Source organism: Eptatretus burgeri, chromosome 8 (genome assembly GCF_056783735.1).
Source record: "Eptatretus burgeri isolate ZD-2024b chromosome 8, Ebu_testis_v1, whole genome shotgun sequence".
Lineage (NCBI taxonomy): Eukaryota > Metazoa > Chordata > Myxini > Myxiniformes > Myxinidae > Eptatretus > Eptatretus burgeri.
The window spans coordinates 38,008,697-38,024,349 of record NC_140968.1 but is presented as its reverse complement, the minus strand read 5'-3'; the positions used below and the strand labels follow the sequence as shown (position 1 = coordinate 38,024,349).

The 15,653-nt window shown below is 44.1% G+C and overlaps 1 protein-coding gene across 3 annotated transcripts in view; it reads right to left on the bottom strand.

Annotated features, from left to right (window-relative positions):
• The window catches only part of LOC147021558 (mitogen-activated protein kinase kinase kinase 2-like), a 66,399-nt gene extending 55,009 nt beyond the window's left edge, over nt 1–11,390 (bottom strand). The window contains exon 1 of one of the 3 annotated variants that reach the window (XM_085893726.1): nt 10,917–11,390. Coding sequence is in view for 1 of the 3 variants with exons in the window: in XM_085893727.1 (XP_085749853.1) it covers nt 10,917–10,938 (22 nt within the window). In the remaining 2 variants the exon portion in view is untranslated. The remainder of the gene's footprint in view (nt 1–10,916) is intronic. The other 2 variants (XM_085893727.1, XM_085893728.1) reach the window with 2 other exon arrangements.
• Nucleotides 11,391–15,653: the final 4,263 nt, after the last annotated feature.

Sequence of the window (15,653 nt, the reverse complement as noted above, 5' to 3'; positions counted from 1 at the left end):
ACCACACTGGATTTAAATTCAACTACCTGTATAGTCTGGCCTGTGATTTGTTAAAAGTGAAGCGATGGCAGTCACTTATTAAAAGTGAGGGAATTCATTAAAAAACTAGAATTTACACGTTATCCCCTACCCCTCACAAATGGAAGATGGGGGTGGAGGGTGTTGTGAACCCACCATTAATATATCCCCTGTTTCAAATTATCACCCCACAAAGTTTAGTTGAGTTTGGTCCAGTGACCTCAGAGTAATAGGATAAGAGAAATACAAACAGACAGACACACAGATTTTTATGCTTCATCTATTACAGATTAGGATTTTTATTATTCCGGTGCCTTTCATTGGCAGCATTATTATGTTCATCCAAAGTTGCCTTTGAGACCTATTTTGTAAATTACAGAGGCCAAGTCTCATTGCTGTGGAAAAGCAGTGTTGAGTGTCTTGTGATTGTCTAGACATCAGGCCAGGCAAGACCTAAAACATTTCCAGGATGTTATTAAGGAACATTTATATTGCTTCAAATCAGCCAAGGTGATGAAGCTGGCCAGGCCAGCTTGATCAGCATTAATGAAGTGAGCAGAAATCCTCTCTCACACTCACCACCTTTCACTTCTTATTCAAAGGTAAGTGTGATGACAGGTGCCTGAATATGACGATATAAGCCCCTTGCTGGGTTTGCTGGACCATTCCTTAGCCGAGGACAAGAAAACCATGCATGGTCCCGACCGCTCACGATGGTCAATCACGAGGGTTTAAAGCACAGACAAATACGGTACTTGTGTGTGGCCTACCTGGGAAAATAATTCGCTGTGTGAACAAATAACACATATAAACACCCCATTAGTGAGCCAACTGAGTTTTTAGCAACAATCTCATAATGTGCAGTTCTTATGTATTATTCAACATCCAGACCAGGGAACAAGCACACTGCATGTCGAGGATGGATGTGTACTTCCAACAGATCGAATAAACAGACCAGCCAACTATGAACCAAACTGTACACAATAAATAGGGAAGGCCTGCAGGTAATAACGGATCTCACTGAATATGAATACAGAGATCCAATTTACTCAAGATTATTGCAAACGGTTGACGTGTTCTCCTTATTGTTCGATAATGCTAGGTTCCCACTATCACGATGCGCGGCACAATTGAAATTGTGGTCTTAATCATGGACTAATTGTGGTGATCCTATCAGATCTTATCAGATCTTGAGGTCAGTCGTGGAAATCGTAGAAAATTTTTGAACGGTTCAAAATTTTCTACGATCAACACGATCAATTGTCAATCGGGATCATCGTATCAGATCGTATTGCATCGTAACAAAGCGCGACAGATCGCATCTAACCGTGCTTCCTAATCGTGGTGATCGGGATCGATCTTAGACAAGACAAACACCACGCTCTGTGAGACCACGATTTCAATCGTGCCGCGCATCGTGATAGTGGGAACAGCTTTCAGAGAAATTCCATGATCAGCTACGAATGGCCAATCGTGGTGTTCGTAACGGATCGCACGACAGTACAGTGGGAACCTCGCATTATGGCAATCAGTGGAATTTGTTTGGTTTGAGAACATCCGCTTCAAAGAAGTCCGTGAGCATGACTGGTTGATTGATGTACATTTTGATGATCTCTCCTCACTGACTTCGCTTGATGTTTATCTCCTGGTCGTGCACCCCACTTCAGTCTGTGCCCTGGTTCCATCGCCTCACATTTGCTATCTTTGGTGCAGAAAGGAGGTCGGCGTTGGATGCGGAGGGGTGCATCTGAGGAGATTTGGTTGGCACCGAGCGTTTCACGCCAAGGGCCAGTGGACATTTTCCTGCCTTCCGCTCGCGAGGGACCTTTGCTTGCTCACCGAACAGATAAGCCTGGCCTCTGGGGGATTTTCTGGGTGTCTTGTATCTACCCCTTTGTTTGTCGAGTGCATCTGCGTGTGAGAGCACTCCATTCAAGCCATTATTTATTTGTTTCTTGGTACCTTCTATTTGCTTTTGCTTGATTCCTTCCTTGTAAATAATTGCTGAACATTTGATTACTTTATTTATTCTTGCATTCCCTGCATTATTGTACATTTTCTTGGTTCAGGTGATTAAACCCCAAAATTCCCCAGTCACATCTCCTGTTGCTTTGCATTTCCCACGCGCGCGAAAGGTTCCTGCCAAGAACACAAACGCCTCGGCTGCAACCGTTTGGCCATCTGTGCACGATCGGTTTTAACTGGCTGTACACGCGACATACACTGAAGAGCCAAAACATTATGACCACCTGCCTAATATGCTGTTGGTCCTCCATGTGCCGCCAAAACAGCGCCAACCCGCCGAGGCATGGACTCCACAAGACCCCTGAAGGTGTCCTGTGGTATCAGGCACCAAAACATTTGCAGCAGATCCTTCAAGTCCTTTAAGTTGCGAGGTGGAGCCGCCGTGGATCAGACTTGTCGGTCCAGTACATCCCACAGATGCTCAATCGGATTGAGATCTGGAGAATTTGGAGGCCAGGGCAACACTGTAAACACTTCATGTTCCTCAAATCATTCCAGAACAATGTGTGCAGTGTGGCAGGGCGCATTATCCTGCTGAAAGAGACCACTGCCATCAGGGAATACCATTGCCATGAAGGGGTGTACCTGGTCTGCAACGATGTTTTGGTAGGTGACACGTGTCGAATTGACGTCCACATGAATGGCCGGACCCAGGTTTTCCCAGCAGAACATAGCCCAGAGCATCACACTCCCTCCACCGGCTTGACATCTTCCCACAATGCATCCTGGTGCCATCACTTCCCCAGGTAAACGGCACACACGTACACGACCAGCTACGTGATCTAAAAGTAAACGGGACTCATCGGACCAGGCGACCATCTTCCACTGCTCCAAGGTCCAGTTCCAACACTGCGTGCCCATTGTAGGTGCTTTTGACAGTGGACAGGGGTCATCATAGGCACTCTGACCGGTCTGGGGCTACGCAGCCCCATACGCAGCAGGGTGCGATGCACTGTGGATTGTGACACATTCCTCCCGTGACCACCATTAAAATTTTCTGTGACTTGTGCCACAGTATTCTTTCTGTCGGTTAGGACCAGACGGGATAGCATTCGTTGCCCTCGCGCATCGATGAGCCTTGGGCGCCCAACACCCTGTCGTCAGTTTGTGGTTTGTCCCTCCTCGGATCACTGTCGGTAGGTACTCACCACTGCTGACTGGGAGCACCCCACAAGCCTTGCCATTTCAGAGATGCTCTGACCCACTCGTCTGGCCATAACAATTTGGCCCTTGTCAAAGTCGCTCAGGTCCTTACTCCTGCCCATTTCTCCTGCATCCAACACATCAACTTCAAGAACTGACTGTTCACTTGCTGCCTAATATATCCCATCCCTTGACAGGTGCCATTGTAACAAGATAATCAATGTTATTCACTTCACCTGTCAGTGATCATTATGTCTTGGCTCATCAGTGTATATGTATGTATATATATATATATTTATTTATTGTCATCATCGAGCTCCACAAAATACCCTATAATGACAAAATGAAAACAGGTTTTTAGAAATTATTACATATATTTTGAAAACTATCAAATACCACCTGTCGCTTTGCTGATGGTAATACTAAAGGGGTGAAGGAGAAAAAGAGGAGGGGGTGGAGAGGGAGAGAGGGTTGGGGGGAGAGAGCGGGGAGAGTGAAGAGGTGGAGGGGAAAGGAGAGAGAAGAGGGAGGGGGAGCAAGGAGGGGTGGGGGAAGGGAAGGCAGACGTGCAGTAAAGCGTTAATTACGATTTATACTCTCATCAAAATGATTCTGCGGAGAATAACACTGAAGATAGAAACAAAATAATGTCCGAAATCCATTTTCCACCAGTCATACTATAAATACGGTCTGCAGACAAACTCCTGTTTGGATAAGTCCGGAGACAAACTCCCATCCAGACATAAATGCCGCATGGACGCATCCGGTACCAAGCTATCTGGAAACAAACACTGCCCGGACGTGTCAGGAGCCAAGCAGACCGGAGACAAACTCCCGTCTGGACACGTCCGGAGACAAACACTATCCAGACATAACCACTGGCCGGATATGTCCAGAGACAGAGGGGAGGGGAGAGGAGGGTGCTGCACTGTATTGGGAGGGGATAGAGCAAGGATGGGACAAAGATAAATGGAGAGAGGGGGGAGAGGAAAGGGAGGAAAGGGGAAGGGTGGGGGTGGGGAAGAGAAAATAACCTGAAAGCAAGAGCGTTGAGAAAGGTCGGATTAATTGGGGAAGATAAGATCATGGGTACGGTTCGGGAAATGCAAGTGCAGCACAACATTTGGAAAAGCTTTTCACTTTTCTTTATCTGAATTCAACCCATTCCCACACCCCACAAACCACATAAAACTTCACTGCTTGGTCACTATTATTCTCCAAAGCTCAAACCTCAAGCCTACAGCTCGTCAGACATAATGCTCGTAACTGCAGTGGAACGGCTGTGTTGTGTTGCCTTGTATCCAAAGCCTTCAAATCACAAGGACATGTAATACACAGGAAGTTCCATTCCATCTTTTGCCACTAATATTCCAGCTCATATTGTCATTCCATATGATTTACATTGAGAGGGGGATAATAAGATGGAATTCACAACATAACAGGGTTGGTTATACCCTTGTTTGGGGTATAACCTTTAACGCATACCCGCTCCTGTGCATTGTAGACGCATGGGCTGCAGTGAGGCGAGTTTTTGGTTTCACAAAATTTTTAATATCCTCTTCTTTTTTTTTCTGGAGAGATCCCTGAACAGATTTTCAATGTGCACTCTAACAACATAGAGATTTTATTTCTTAATTTCAGAACACACATAAGCCTGGTGTTGGCTAAGTGGTGAGGGTGGCTAGCTTATGATATTAGGGTCCTGAGTTCGAGCCCTGCTTTCCAATGAATTAACATCAGGTGGGGTTGACTCAGCTCATCATCCCTCCGAGGTCAGCGAAATGAGTACCAGTGTACTGGTATAGGGGCACAGCATCAGCGGCATAGTCGCGCCCCAACAAAATGATAGCTCCCCGGCAGCCAAGTTGTCATATATCAAGAAGAAGATAACATGTATACATGAATTGGATGAATAGAAAGAAAGGAAAAACAAAACAAAACACGGGAACGGTACCTGGCGTCAAGACTGACTGATATGCCTCCGCTCACATTAAATTATAATACATACACCAAGTTTGGTTTAAATCCCTTCAGCTGTTCTCAGGCATCACATTTTTACCTGACATGACTTCTGACCTTTGACCTCTTGAACACAAAATCTATTCAGTTCATCTTTACATCATTATACATACTTGTATCAAGTTTGGTCAAAATCCAATCATTGGTTCACAAGTTAGCACGGTAACAGAATTTTTACCTAACGGGACCTCTGACCTTTGACTACTTGACCTCATAATCTAATCAGCTCATCTTTGCATCGTTATACATACTTGTACCAAGTTTGACTTGATCCCTTCAGCTGTTCTGAAGTTATCGCGGTAACGAAAACCTGTCACGGCCGGACAGCCGGACATACAACCCGAAAACATGATGCCTCCGGCAACTTCGTCGACGGAGGCATAATAAAAATCCACTGCCCAGTGTTTTCAATGCCTGACACAATACAATGAATTTTAGTGGTGGGATAAAAGGGCCATGCTTGGCGACTGACCAAACAGAAACTATCCTTTCACACACCTCAGCATTCACAAGACTCTGGTCAAATGTTTTATATACTGTCCTGTGCTTGCGATATTAAAACTTTAACATTATAACAAAAGACAAAACAATTTAAGAAATAAAACCTGAGAAAGTTCTAATCGAAAGACCAGTAGGTAGCATGCAAATGTCAAGGAGATATACTGCATCATATCAGTGGTCCCCAACCAGGGGTCATCAGAGGCCATCAGCACATGTCCACAAGTAACATGAGCCTCCCCGGACCACCAAATGATGTTGCACATGACAAATTGCCGCAAGTCAGAAGCAACCATTTGTAGAAGCAACCACTGGGAGTTCATCCTGCTTGTGTCATGATAAGAGCTGTCGCATATCACTGTGATATCACATCACTGACAGTCGTACATAGTAATCTGTAGAACATTTGGAAGCTTAGTGGGGGTACACACACCAAAAAGTTTTTGAACCACTGCACTATTTGATAAAGTTATGAAAGTTTAATATATTTTGAGATCATAAGGAATATTAGGGTCTCCCTCTACCCCCCAGCCCAAATTATAGGGTCAAGACCGAGAAACTTTTTCACTCGAGGGGGTTGTGGGGGGCTTAGTGAGTTGTCTATTATATTGACCTGAAGCTTTTGGCCAATTTTTGATTACAGGAATGTGTACATAAACCATCTTGAATTCTGGAATCAACATCAACATCAGGAAAAGCCTGGTGTTGGCTCAGTGGTTAGGGTGGTGGCTTGGGATCCTAGGGTCCTGAGTTCAAGCCCTGTCGGCCACTGAATTAATACACCAGGGGGTTGACTCGGCCTGTCATCCTTCCGAGGTCGGCAAAATGAGTTCCTGTGTGTGTACTGGTAGAGGGGCACTGCATCAGCGACACAGTCGTGCTTCAAGAAATGATAGCGACCACGGCAGCTAAGCTGCCATACGACCACACAACATCAGGAAGACTTTAATAATCCTTAACACATGCAACATGACCAGAAATAAGCAATTATTTTACTCAGGATATTTTAAAGGAAATGTGCCAATCCTCATACTGGCCCTGTAATCTGATCCCGTCAATAGACTGACTGTGGTAACATACCTCATGGCAACTGTGGTGACAATGGTGAAAACAACAAGATTAAAAAAAAATTCAAAGGGGCAGGGTTGAAATCTGTGTTGCCTTTGATCCCAATGTGTAGTGTTGCAGACATTCCAAGATTTGTCTGACAGGATGGTTCAGGAGTAACACTTACCTTTGAAGATTTGATTCCTGACCCGACTGCAAACTGTGGGATTGGTGCTTCGCAGACAGTGCGTTCCATCACCATGCATGCCATCCCTCAGATGGATGTTCCGCTGAGTGTCCCGTGTGCTTGCTTTAGTTGGTGGTCGTGAAAGATCCCACCGTGTCTTTCATGAAGAGTATGCAAGTTATCTCCCACACCCAGAACAAATTCCAAATTCCTATGGAATCCCTGTGTCCATTCGAAGATGTAAAGAGCGAGCATGTCCCCAGTAACTACACACGAAGAATCACTCTAATTCAATGGTGTCATCACAAGTTACAAAAGCAAACATGAAAACAATGATCGCCAATCGGTAATATGCAGGAGATGTCACTTCCGCTGTGAGAACGAGGCTGCATCATGCTGGCCGCCATTACGGGAGACAAAGTGAGGTACCTACCATAATTACAATGAGAAGAATATACGAGCTGGTGTGTATCGCAACCGTTCCATGAGTGGCAAGTACTGCCCATGCTAGACTCGGTGTTAATTAATTAATATATTTTCGTCTTGATCTGCACGTGTGTCTGCCAGGGCGACTGAGCTGTCACGGTCGTCTCCCATAGTGGCCAACGAGCTTCGTATCCTATAGTGACGCGATGTCACTGCATACCGCTCTACCTATAGTATCCAGAGTACAACTTCCTGGATTGGAAGTTTTCACCTTATAAAAATGGAGGTTTTTTTTTCACAAACAATGTATTGTACAACTTTGATAAAATTCAATAATCAGGAAAGCAACAATATTAGGATTTTGGATGATGGAATGAGACGAAGTGTCTTGGCTTAAGTTTACAGATATAATGGAAATACCTTTTTTGGTATCTGCTTCCATCAAGGAAACAATCATAAAATCTTTAAGCCTAACTTTTAAGCCGAGTGACTTCCACAAACACACTTTAAACATCCAAGACATCAGTATCAGTTTGAGGTGTATTCCTTGATTCACCTTTAAAATACCACATGCTTTTCACCTTGAAGTACCACATTATTTATTTTAAACTGTTCCCAGAAGCAATCGAGTGGGAAATTGAATTCCCAAACTTTCATTTGGCACTAGTGGGAAACTTGTGGTTGTTTTGAAAAAAAGAAGCACTTAATGTTCGGCTCTATGCTGGAAAGAGATACACGAAGTTCCTGATCCAGGCTCTTCAGATGTGACCTCTTGTTGTTACCTCCACCACCGAAGGTGAAGGTTATATTTTCACCCCTTTCTGTCCATTTGTTTGTTTGTGTCCTGGATATCTCAAAAAGTTGTGGATGAAATTTTGTGGACAGGTTGTGTGTGTGTGTGTGTTTGACAATGACGAACTGATTTGATTTTGGTGAAGATCCGGATCCGGATCCGACGAGTAGAAATTTTAAAGTGATTCTTCACCATTGAGAGATAGGGACAAAAATTATCTATAGCACGATATCTCAAAAAGTTGTGGACGGATTCGGACGAAACTTGGTGAACACGTTGGGTGCGTGCCAAGGAAGAATCGATTCAATTGTGGTGAAGATCCAGATCCGGATCTGGATACGAGAACTATTTAATTTTTAAAGTGATTCTTCACGATTGAAAGATCAGGGCAAAACGATATAGTTCTGTTTCGCATGTTATTTCAAAAATGTATTGTGCCCGATATGTTCTCATGGATCAGGCATTATATGGTGGAGGTATATTATCCATTTAGTGTCCTTCTCGTTCTTGATGAGCGTCAATGTTGAGAAACTGACTTAATGTTGTTGAAACGGTAGCAAAAAAATCAATAGCATGATCAGAGATGGTTGGATGCTCCTTTTTCAACTGCTGTCAAAACAGATTCAGAGGCACCTCACCAAACTTAAGTTTGAGAGTGCGGTTGCTCCTGAGGTCTCAAAATCCTTCTCATGCCTTCAAAGGAAGCTCCTCGACAGATTCCTCTGCAGATGAAGCAGAAAGATCACGAACACAGTTTTTGCTCCATTGATGATCAGGAACCCAGTTTTCGCTCCTCCATTATTTTCCTCCAATAACGAAAGATGGCACATTCGGGACTTCGTCACAGTAGACCAGTTGCGAAGCAATGGTCTGTCTGGTAGACCATTTGCAGCAGAGCTCCACATCATCTTCGAGTTGGCGCCATGACTGAAGGTGGATGGAAGTTATGTTTGCACCCCTGTCTGTCTGTTTGTCTGTGAGCAGGATATCTCAAAAAGTTGTGGATGGATTTGGACGAAATTTGGTGGAGAGGTTGGGTGTGTGACAAGAGTGAAATGATTAGATGTTGGTGAAGATCTGAATCAGGATACTGAAATTTTAAAAAGTGATTCTTCAGCATAGTGATTGGGCTAAAAGCGATTTACAGTATAGTATGAAATCTCAATAAGTTGTGGACGAGTTATGGCAACATTAGGTAGATGAGTTAGGTATGTGACAAGAACAAGCCAGTTTGAGTTTGGTTCAGATCCGGCCTATATGTAGGATACAAAATGTGAACTGTTAAGCGTGGCGGAGGTATGCGCTGCACCGAGGGCCATGCTAGTTTCCAATGTTGTCAGGTTGAATCGAGGGTACCGTGGATCGTCGCGCTGTGGTAAACGAGACGAGGGGGCAAGCAGGGCAGTTCCCCTCATTAAGCAGGGCACCGCACGCCGTGGATCGTCGTGCAACACGCTGTGGTAGACGAGACGAGGGGCAAGCTCTTGCAGTCGAGCTTCATATGGCAGTTCTGTCATACTTTGGATGAGTTTGGTGCCACCCCTTATACTTTTTCCCATTACCCTTTAATCCTCCTCTAGATGGGGACTCCAAACTTGCGTGCAAGAATCGAGGTGTGGATGAGCGAGGGATTTATACATTTGCTGAGCTGCTCTGCAACTCTTTTGAGTTCTGTACGAAGTTTCTCCGCGTCATGCCAAGGACTCCGTTTGCTTTCTCAGCTGCTGGGGCGCATTGAGAGAAGGTTTTAAGAGGCTCGTGAATTAATAGTACACTGCTCGATATTATTTTTTCCTCTTCAGAAACCTCAAAGTGATGATTTCTCATCTTGCAGATGCGGCGTGGACTGCGCCTTCGTACGTGCAACACCCCACAAAGTTTGTATAAAGTTTAAATTTAATTTGCCATTTTTTTCTCCACTTTTTGTTTTTTTTTTCATATTGGAAACAATAAACGTATCTGAAAACGAATGATAATCACATTCACTTATTTTGAGGTGCACAAAAAAGGCAGTCGATATTGACCTCCACCACCGAAGGTGGACAGAGGTTTAATGTTTGTCTGTGGGCACGATATCTCAAAAAGTTGTGGACGGATTCGAACGAAAATTGGTGGACAGGTTGGGTGCGTGACGAGGACGATTTGCTTCGATTTTGGTGAAAATCCGAAACGGGATCCGGATACGAGGATTTATTTATTTATTTAAAAAAAAATTTTGAAAGTGGTTCTTCACCATTGAGAGATGGGCTCCAGAACGATACGTCGCACGATATTTGAAAAAGTTGTGGACGAGTTATGAGAAAACTAAGCGGATGAAGCTGGTTCGGTGACAAAACCAAGCAGATTCGATTTTGCTGCAGGTCTGAGTCCAGATCCGACCTATCGGTGGAAAACAAAACCTAAACCGTTCCAGCCTGGCGGAGGGTGTGTGGTCTTGAGTGTGCCGCTGTCGTACGATCCGAGCTTAGTGCAGGCATGTCGGTCAACACGAGTCCAAGGGCTTGTGCACTTCATCCTATCATGTATTGGACAACACGACTCGATCTATAGACTACAGTCCCGCACTGTAAACGGTAAAAGGGCCAAGAAGAAGAACGACCGAAGGGAGCAACGACTTTCACACCATCGACCATGGTCGTGCATGGATTGGGCAGTCCCTCGACATCCCGTCACAACCATCCTGATCACTGGACACACACTCTCACGTAAATTTTCACCACTCGACCTGAGAGTGTAAAGTGTGATTTACAAGGTGTTTACCTCGCTCCACAACGTCCGCCATCCTCCGAGGCCGGGCCAGCTTGGGCCGGACCTTCCGGCCTAGATGGAAAAGCCGTGCCGGGGGACACGCCGCGCCGGTCGTCTCTCCACAACAGGTCGCCCCGAGCTGCCGAGATCTCGGGGAGCGGAGCACGATCGTCGTTGCTCTCTTTAACCGATGTGCTCCTCTCGCCTCAGGTTCCTCTCGGGTCGTTCAGTTGTCTCCGCCACGGATTTTACGAGTCTGGAAACTCGGAAGTGAACGACGCGTCCGTGGAGGCGGATGGAGAAAATGGGGCAAAAGGAGAGGAAAAACAAAAGGTTGAAGAGGCAAGAGGAATATTAGAACATCGGAGTCGGCAAAAAAAGATGAGGTGGGGTATTAAAGTAGAGGGCGGGAGAGGGGGGCGAGGACCTGACAAAACCAAGTCTGGAGGGAGGGAGCGAAGGAACAATTCGGTGAAGAAGAAGAAGAAAAAAAAAAGAAGAAGAAGAAGAATACCCAAAAGGGAAAGCAGTAACGAAGATGAAGAAGAAGAATCCAACTTTTTAATTTTTTGTATTTTTGTTGCGCTCATATCACCCAGTCTTTCACAGGTCGGGTGATTGTTCAATGTGTGCGCCGTCCCTCGGATGGACGTGAAACCGAGAGTCCCATCTCGTCAGAATTAATTCGTGGACGTTAAAGATCTCACGGTACGGCCTTCGCGAAGAGTCGGCGAGCTATCGCCGGCACCGTGTACAAATTCGTGCTTTAATCTACAGGGAGCAATTCCGTGTTTTCAGCCAATGATGTTCCCCCGCAAACCTGGTGCTGCGGACGAGAGGAGAAGACGATCTCTTTGGATGCACCATCATCACTAGGTAAGTGAGACTTAACTAGCAGAGTAACCTCCCGACGGGCGATCTTGTTCCAAGGATGCAACACGTTCTTCTGACGCATACCATTATCTGGGCGGTGTATAGGTAAGTGACAGCTGTTTCATAAAAAAAAACTTAATAACCCGGGTTATGTGCATGAAGCTAAAACATACGTACTGCTAATAATTCAAAACACCTCACTCACAACACTGGAAAACGTGGGGACAGAATACTGTACTCGTACTGTAAATGGTGGAGACTTGTAATACCGTTTCCCACCTCGAGGCGGCGCTACACGATCACCGGCACAGATATAAACACCCCTATCTATACATTAATTGGGCTTATACTGATCCTATGTAACATGTCTGTATGCAATTGGGTCAGAACTGCAGGAGTCGCTGCACGACAAACAAACGCCGATCCGTGAATTATAGTAAGGATACTTCGATACAATCAATACAAGAAATACGAGGAAGAGTTCTGTGCTCTTAATATGGAATAGGCAAAGCCTAGAAGCGAACGTAGAATTCTTCTTACATTCGCTTCTGACTTTACATAAAACTTGTTCACAACTGTATACTTGCCAACTATACCGTGGTACGTGCAAGCGCCGCACAGCTGACGATTTTGACGCAATTTCCGGTTACTTCGACCTGGATTCGGGATCAGCGATCAAATAATGTAAATCACGATTAAAAAATAATTTTTGATGCGGGAGATATCTTTATTAAAATCAACTTTGGGGAAAAAAATAATTGAATAAATAAATAAATAAACAATCACTTCAAGTCAAGAATAAAATAAATTAAAACTTCCGGAAAGAGTTTCAAAATCACTCCCGGTAATGTTAAATACAAAATAAACACTTCCGGTCATGATCTCCCGGCATGCATCATTCCCCATGACAAAAACCGGAAACAAAAAAAACCAGAAACAAAACAAAAACGGAAGCAAAATGGTCAAAGGCAATGACACGGATTCACAATTGCCAGGGTATTGTGTTGTTTTTGTTGTTTCCTATTCTCTCATGTGCACGCGTTAAGTAATATTCACAAGATAGAAATGAAACCCAATCGTGTTTATACACCGCACAGCATTTAACAACAACCGGAAGCAAAAGGTCATAGCTAAGGACACGGATTCCAAAGAGCCAGGGGTATTGTGTTGTTGTTGTTTCGTATTTTCTCACGTGCACGCGTTAAGTATGAAGCTCACTGCGTTCGCTATGACTCCCAATAGTTTTTATCCCTCCCTCCAAGGACGAGGGAAGGGGATTCAACTATCACACGACCACCTTAGTCCTGGATGAGCAATTTATAGCCCACCTCGAATCAGAGCATATCACGCAGGTTGTCTTGTCTGTCATGCAAACAGAATCCTGGCTGGATATGAGAGTGTATGGTGGGGCAGATAACAGCAATTTTTGAGAGGAATCATGCAAATGATGATACAAGCATCAAATTTGGCACATTTGTTCTCTCGGGGATTCTAATCAAATCTGCCTGATTGGCCATTTGAAAATCCAAATTTTGGAAAAAAAAAAAACTTAAAAAAAGTCAAGATCACGAATCAATGTTGGATGCTGGCTGAGATTGGTGAATGTTTCAGAAACATCATCAAAGACGTTCCAAGTCTGCCATGCAGTTTTCTTCCCTTTACCACGGAAGGCAGACACGACGTCACATCCAGTGAACGCATGGAAGTATGGGATCCCTCTCGCTTTCTCAGGCCTTATTGCAGAAACTACCTCATGGACTGGAATCCATCGTGCCTTGGCTCCTTGGCCAAAGACAACCAACATGTTCTCAAGACCTAGTTCCTGTAAGGATGGCAGTACAGATATTGCTATGACTAGTACGTCCGTGTCATTAGCATTAATGATGATGGACTTGCTACCATCCGTCGTTGTATCCCTGGCGTGTACAAATATTCGTGTCAGCTTCTTCATGACAACATGGAGACACAGCATCCAGTGACTTCCTTGTGTTGTTAATGGCATCTTCTCCTTTTGTGACAATGACTGTGCTTGTCGTCTGTGAAACAGCTCAGTCTTGTTGCCGTCATCTCGAAGAAAGCTTCTCCAGTTACTTGGGGTCTTACTGGTTCCTATCACTCTTCTTCTGATTCCTTGCCCCCTTTTCGACCTTGCCTCGGACTTCAGACTTGACTTCTTGTACACATCAAACACGACGTCCACCCTCTCGTACCTGGCACCATAGGATTCCACCTTTGGGATGATGTCTTCTTTAGCATAGTCATCAAATATCTTTGAAGTGCGTGGAGGTTGGGCATTGATAAGTGCTGAGCATTCAATGATGACCATCTCCCCTTGGTTCTCTGTCTGGGATGTTCACTTGCGCTTCAAGAATTTCAGCCAGCTGTGACTTCAATTTTTTTTTTTTTTTTCCAAAATTTGGAGTTTCAAATGGCCAATCGGGCAGATTTGATCAGAAAGCCCTGCAGAACAGAAATGCCAAATTTGACGCTTGTATCATAATTTGCATTATTTTTCTACTATCTACTACACTATTAAAAGAACAAGGATTCTTGGCATTGCTTTGAACCGTCGAACACTCGTTTTTGTTGCGAGTAGGACATACAGTAGTAGTTGATATATAATGATATCCAATCGTTTGCAGATCATTAACATTACGAGATAGCTTTAAGTAACCGTTTTAGAGTCGAATACCATTCCTCGGGAAGGGAGAACAAATATAAAACTCTGGAGGGGGAAGCAAACTTCCCAACAAGTTCAAACAGGAGAAAAAGGATGTCAAAGTATTTCCCTATTAAAATGGCATGTCGACGAATAATGTGATGACCCAGAACGTGTTTCACAAAAACAAATAAACGAGTTGGAGATATTGCTTTTTTGCCTTCTGAAAAATCCAACATCACTGAAATACCTGCTACCTAAACAATGAGCCCAAAGAGCAAAAATAAATAAATTAAAAGTTCACAAACTTTAGCTACCGCTGGCCACCTTGAGGTATTTTCACTCCAATACCATGGAAACGCACTAACACATTTTGGTTAATTTTCAACAGCTGGCCCCAGTCATTAGAGTATTGGGAACATGTGGTATAGTATATGTAGATACAAAGGAAAAAATTACCTGCTTGATCCACCACACTTACTATGCACCGACTTAACTTGAACCATCGGGATTCAAACAAAACAAAGATCACAAAATGCAAACTTAGAAATAAAATAAAGACTTGTTTCCTTGCCTCCTTTAGGTACTGTTATCCCGGTCATCGTAAGAGCCTGTACACAGGTACCATGTTGTACTTTTACCACTGATTTTTATACATATTGTTCCAATAAATGCAGAACAGAACATGCAACCACCTTTTCAACGAAATGCATGCATTGCAATGAAAAGGTGGTTGGATGTAGATAAATAAATTAATGTATTTATCAATATACGCATCATTTATAGATAGAAAATATGTCGAGGACCACAGCTATTAACATTTGAAGGGCAGGTGTATTCTTCTTTAACAGATCCAACGAGTCCCACCTTGTGGGGTCAGGATGGTTCTGAACAGTGTTGCATGAAGCCGCTGACCAAGCTTGATGTTTGAATTTGCAATTCCTTCGGGTTGCCGGCGATAACATGCCTACTCATCACGAAAGAAGACACTGTGGGGCATGGGATATTGAACGTCCATGGGTTACCTGTACTGGCTCAAGGTTTCTCTCAGGGATGACGCACACATTGATAAGTCGTCCTGCCTGCCAAATACCAGGGTGACAATTTACAGCTGGGTTTAAATTGAAACCCAGGTGAGACAGCGCAAAGGCGAGTGCACATGCCTCCAAGCTATATTCTGCCAGCCATGATGGGTAGAGGTATATTGTATTAAAATA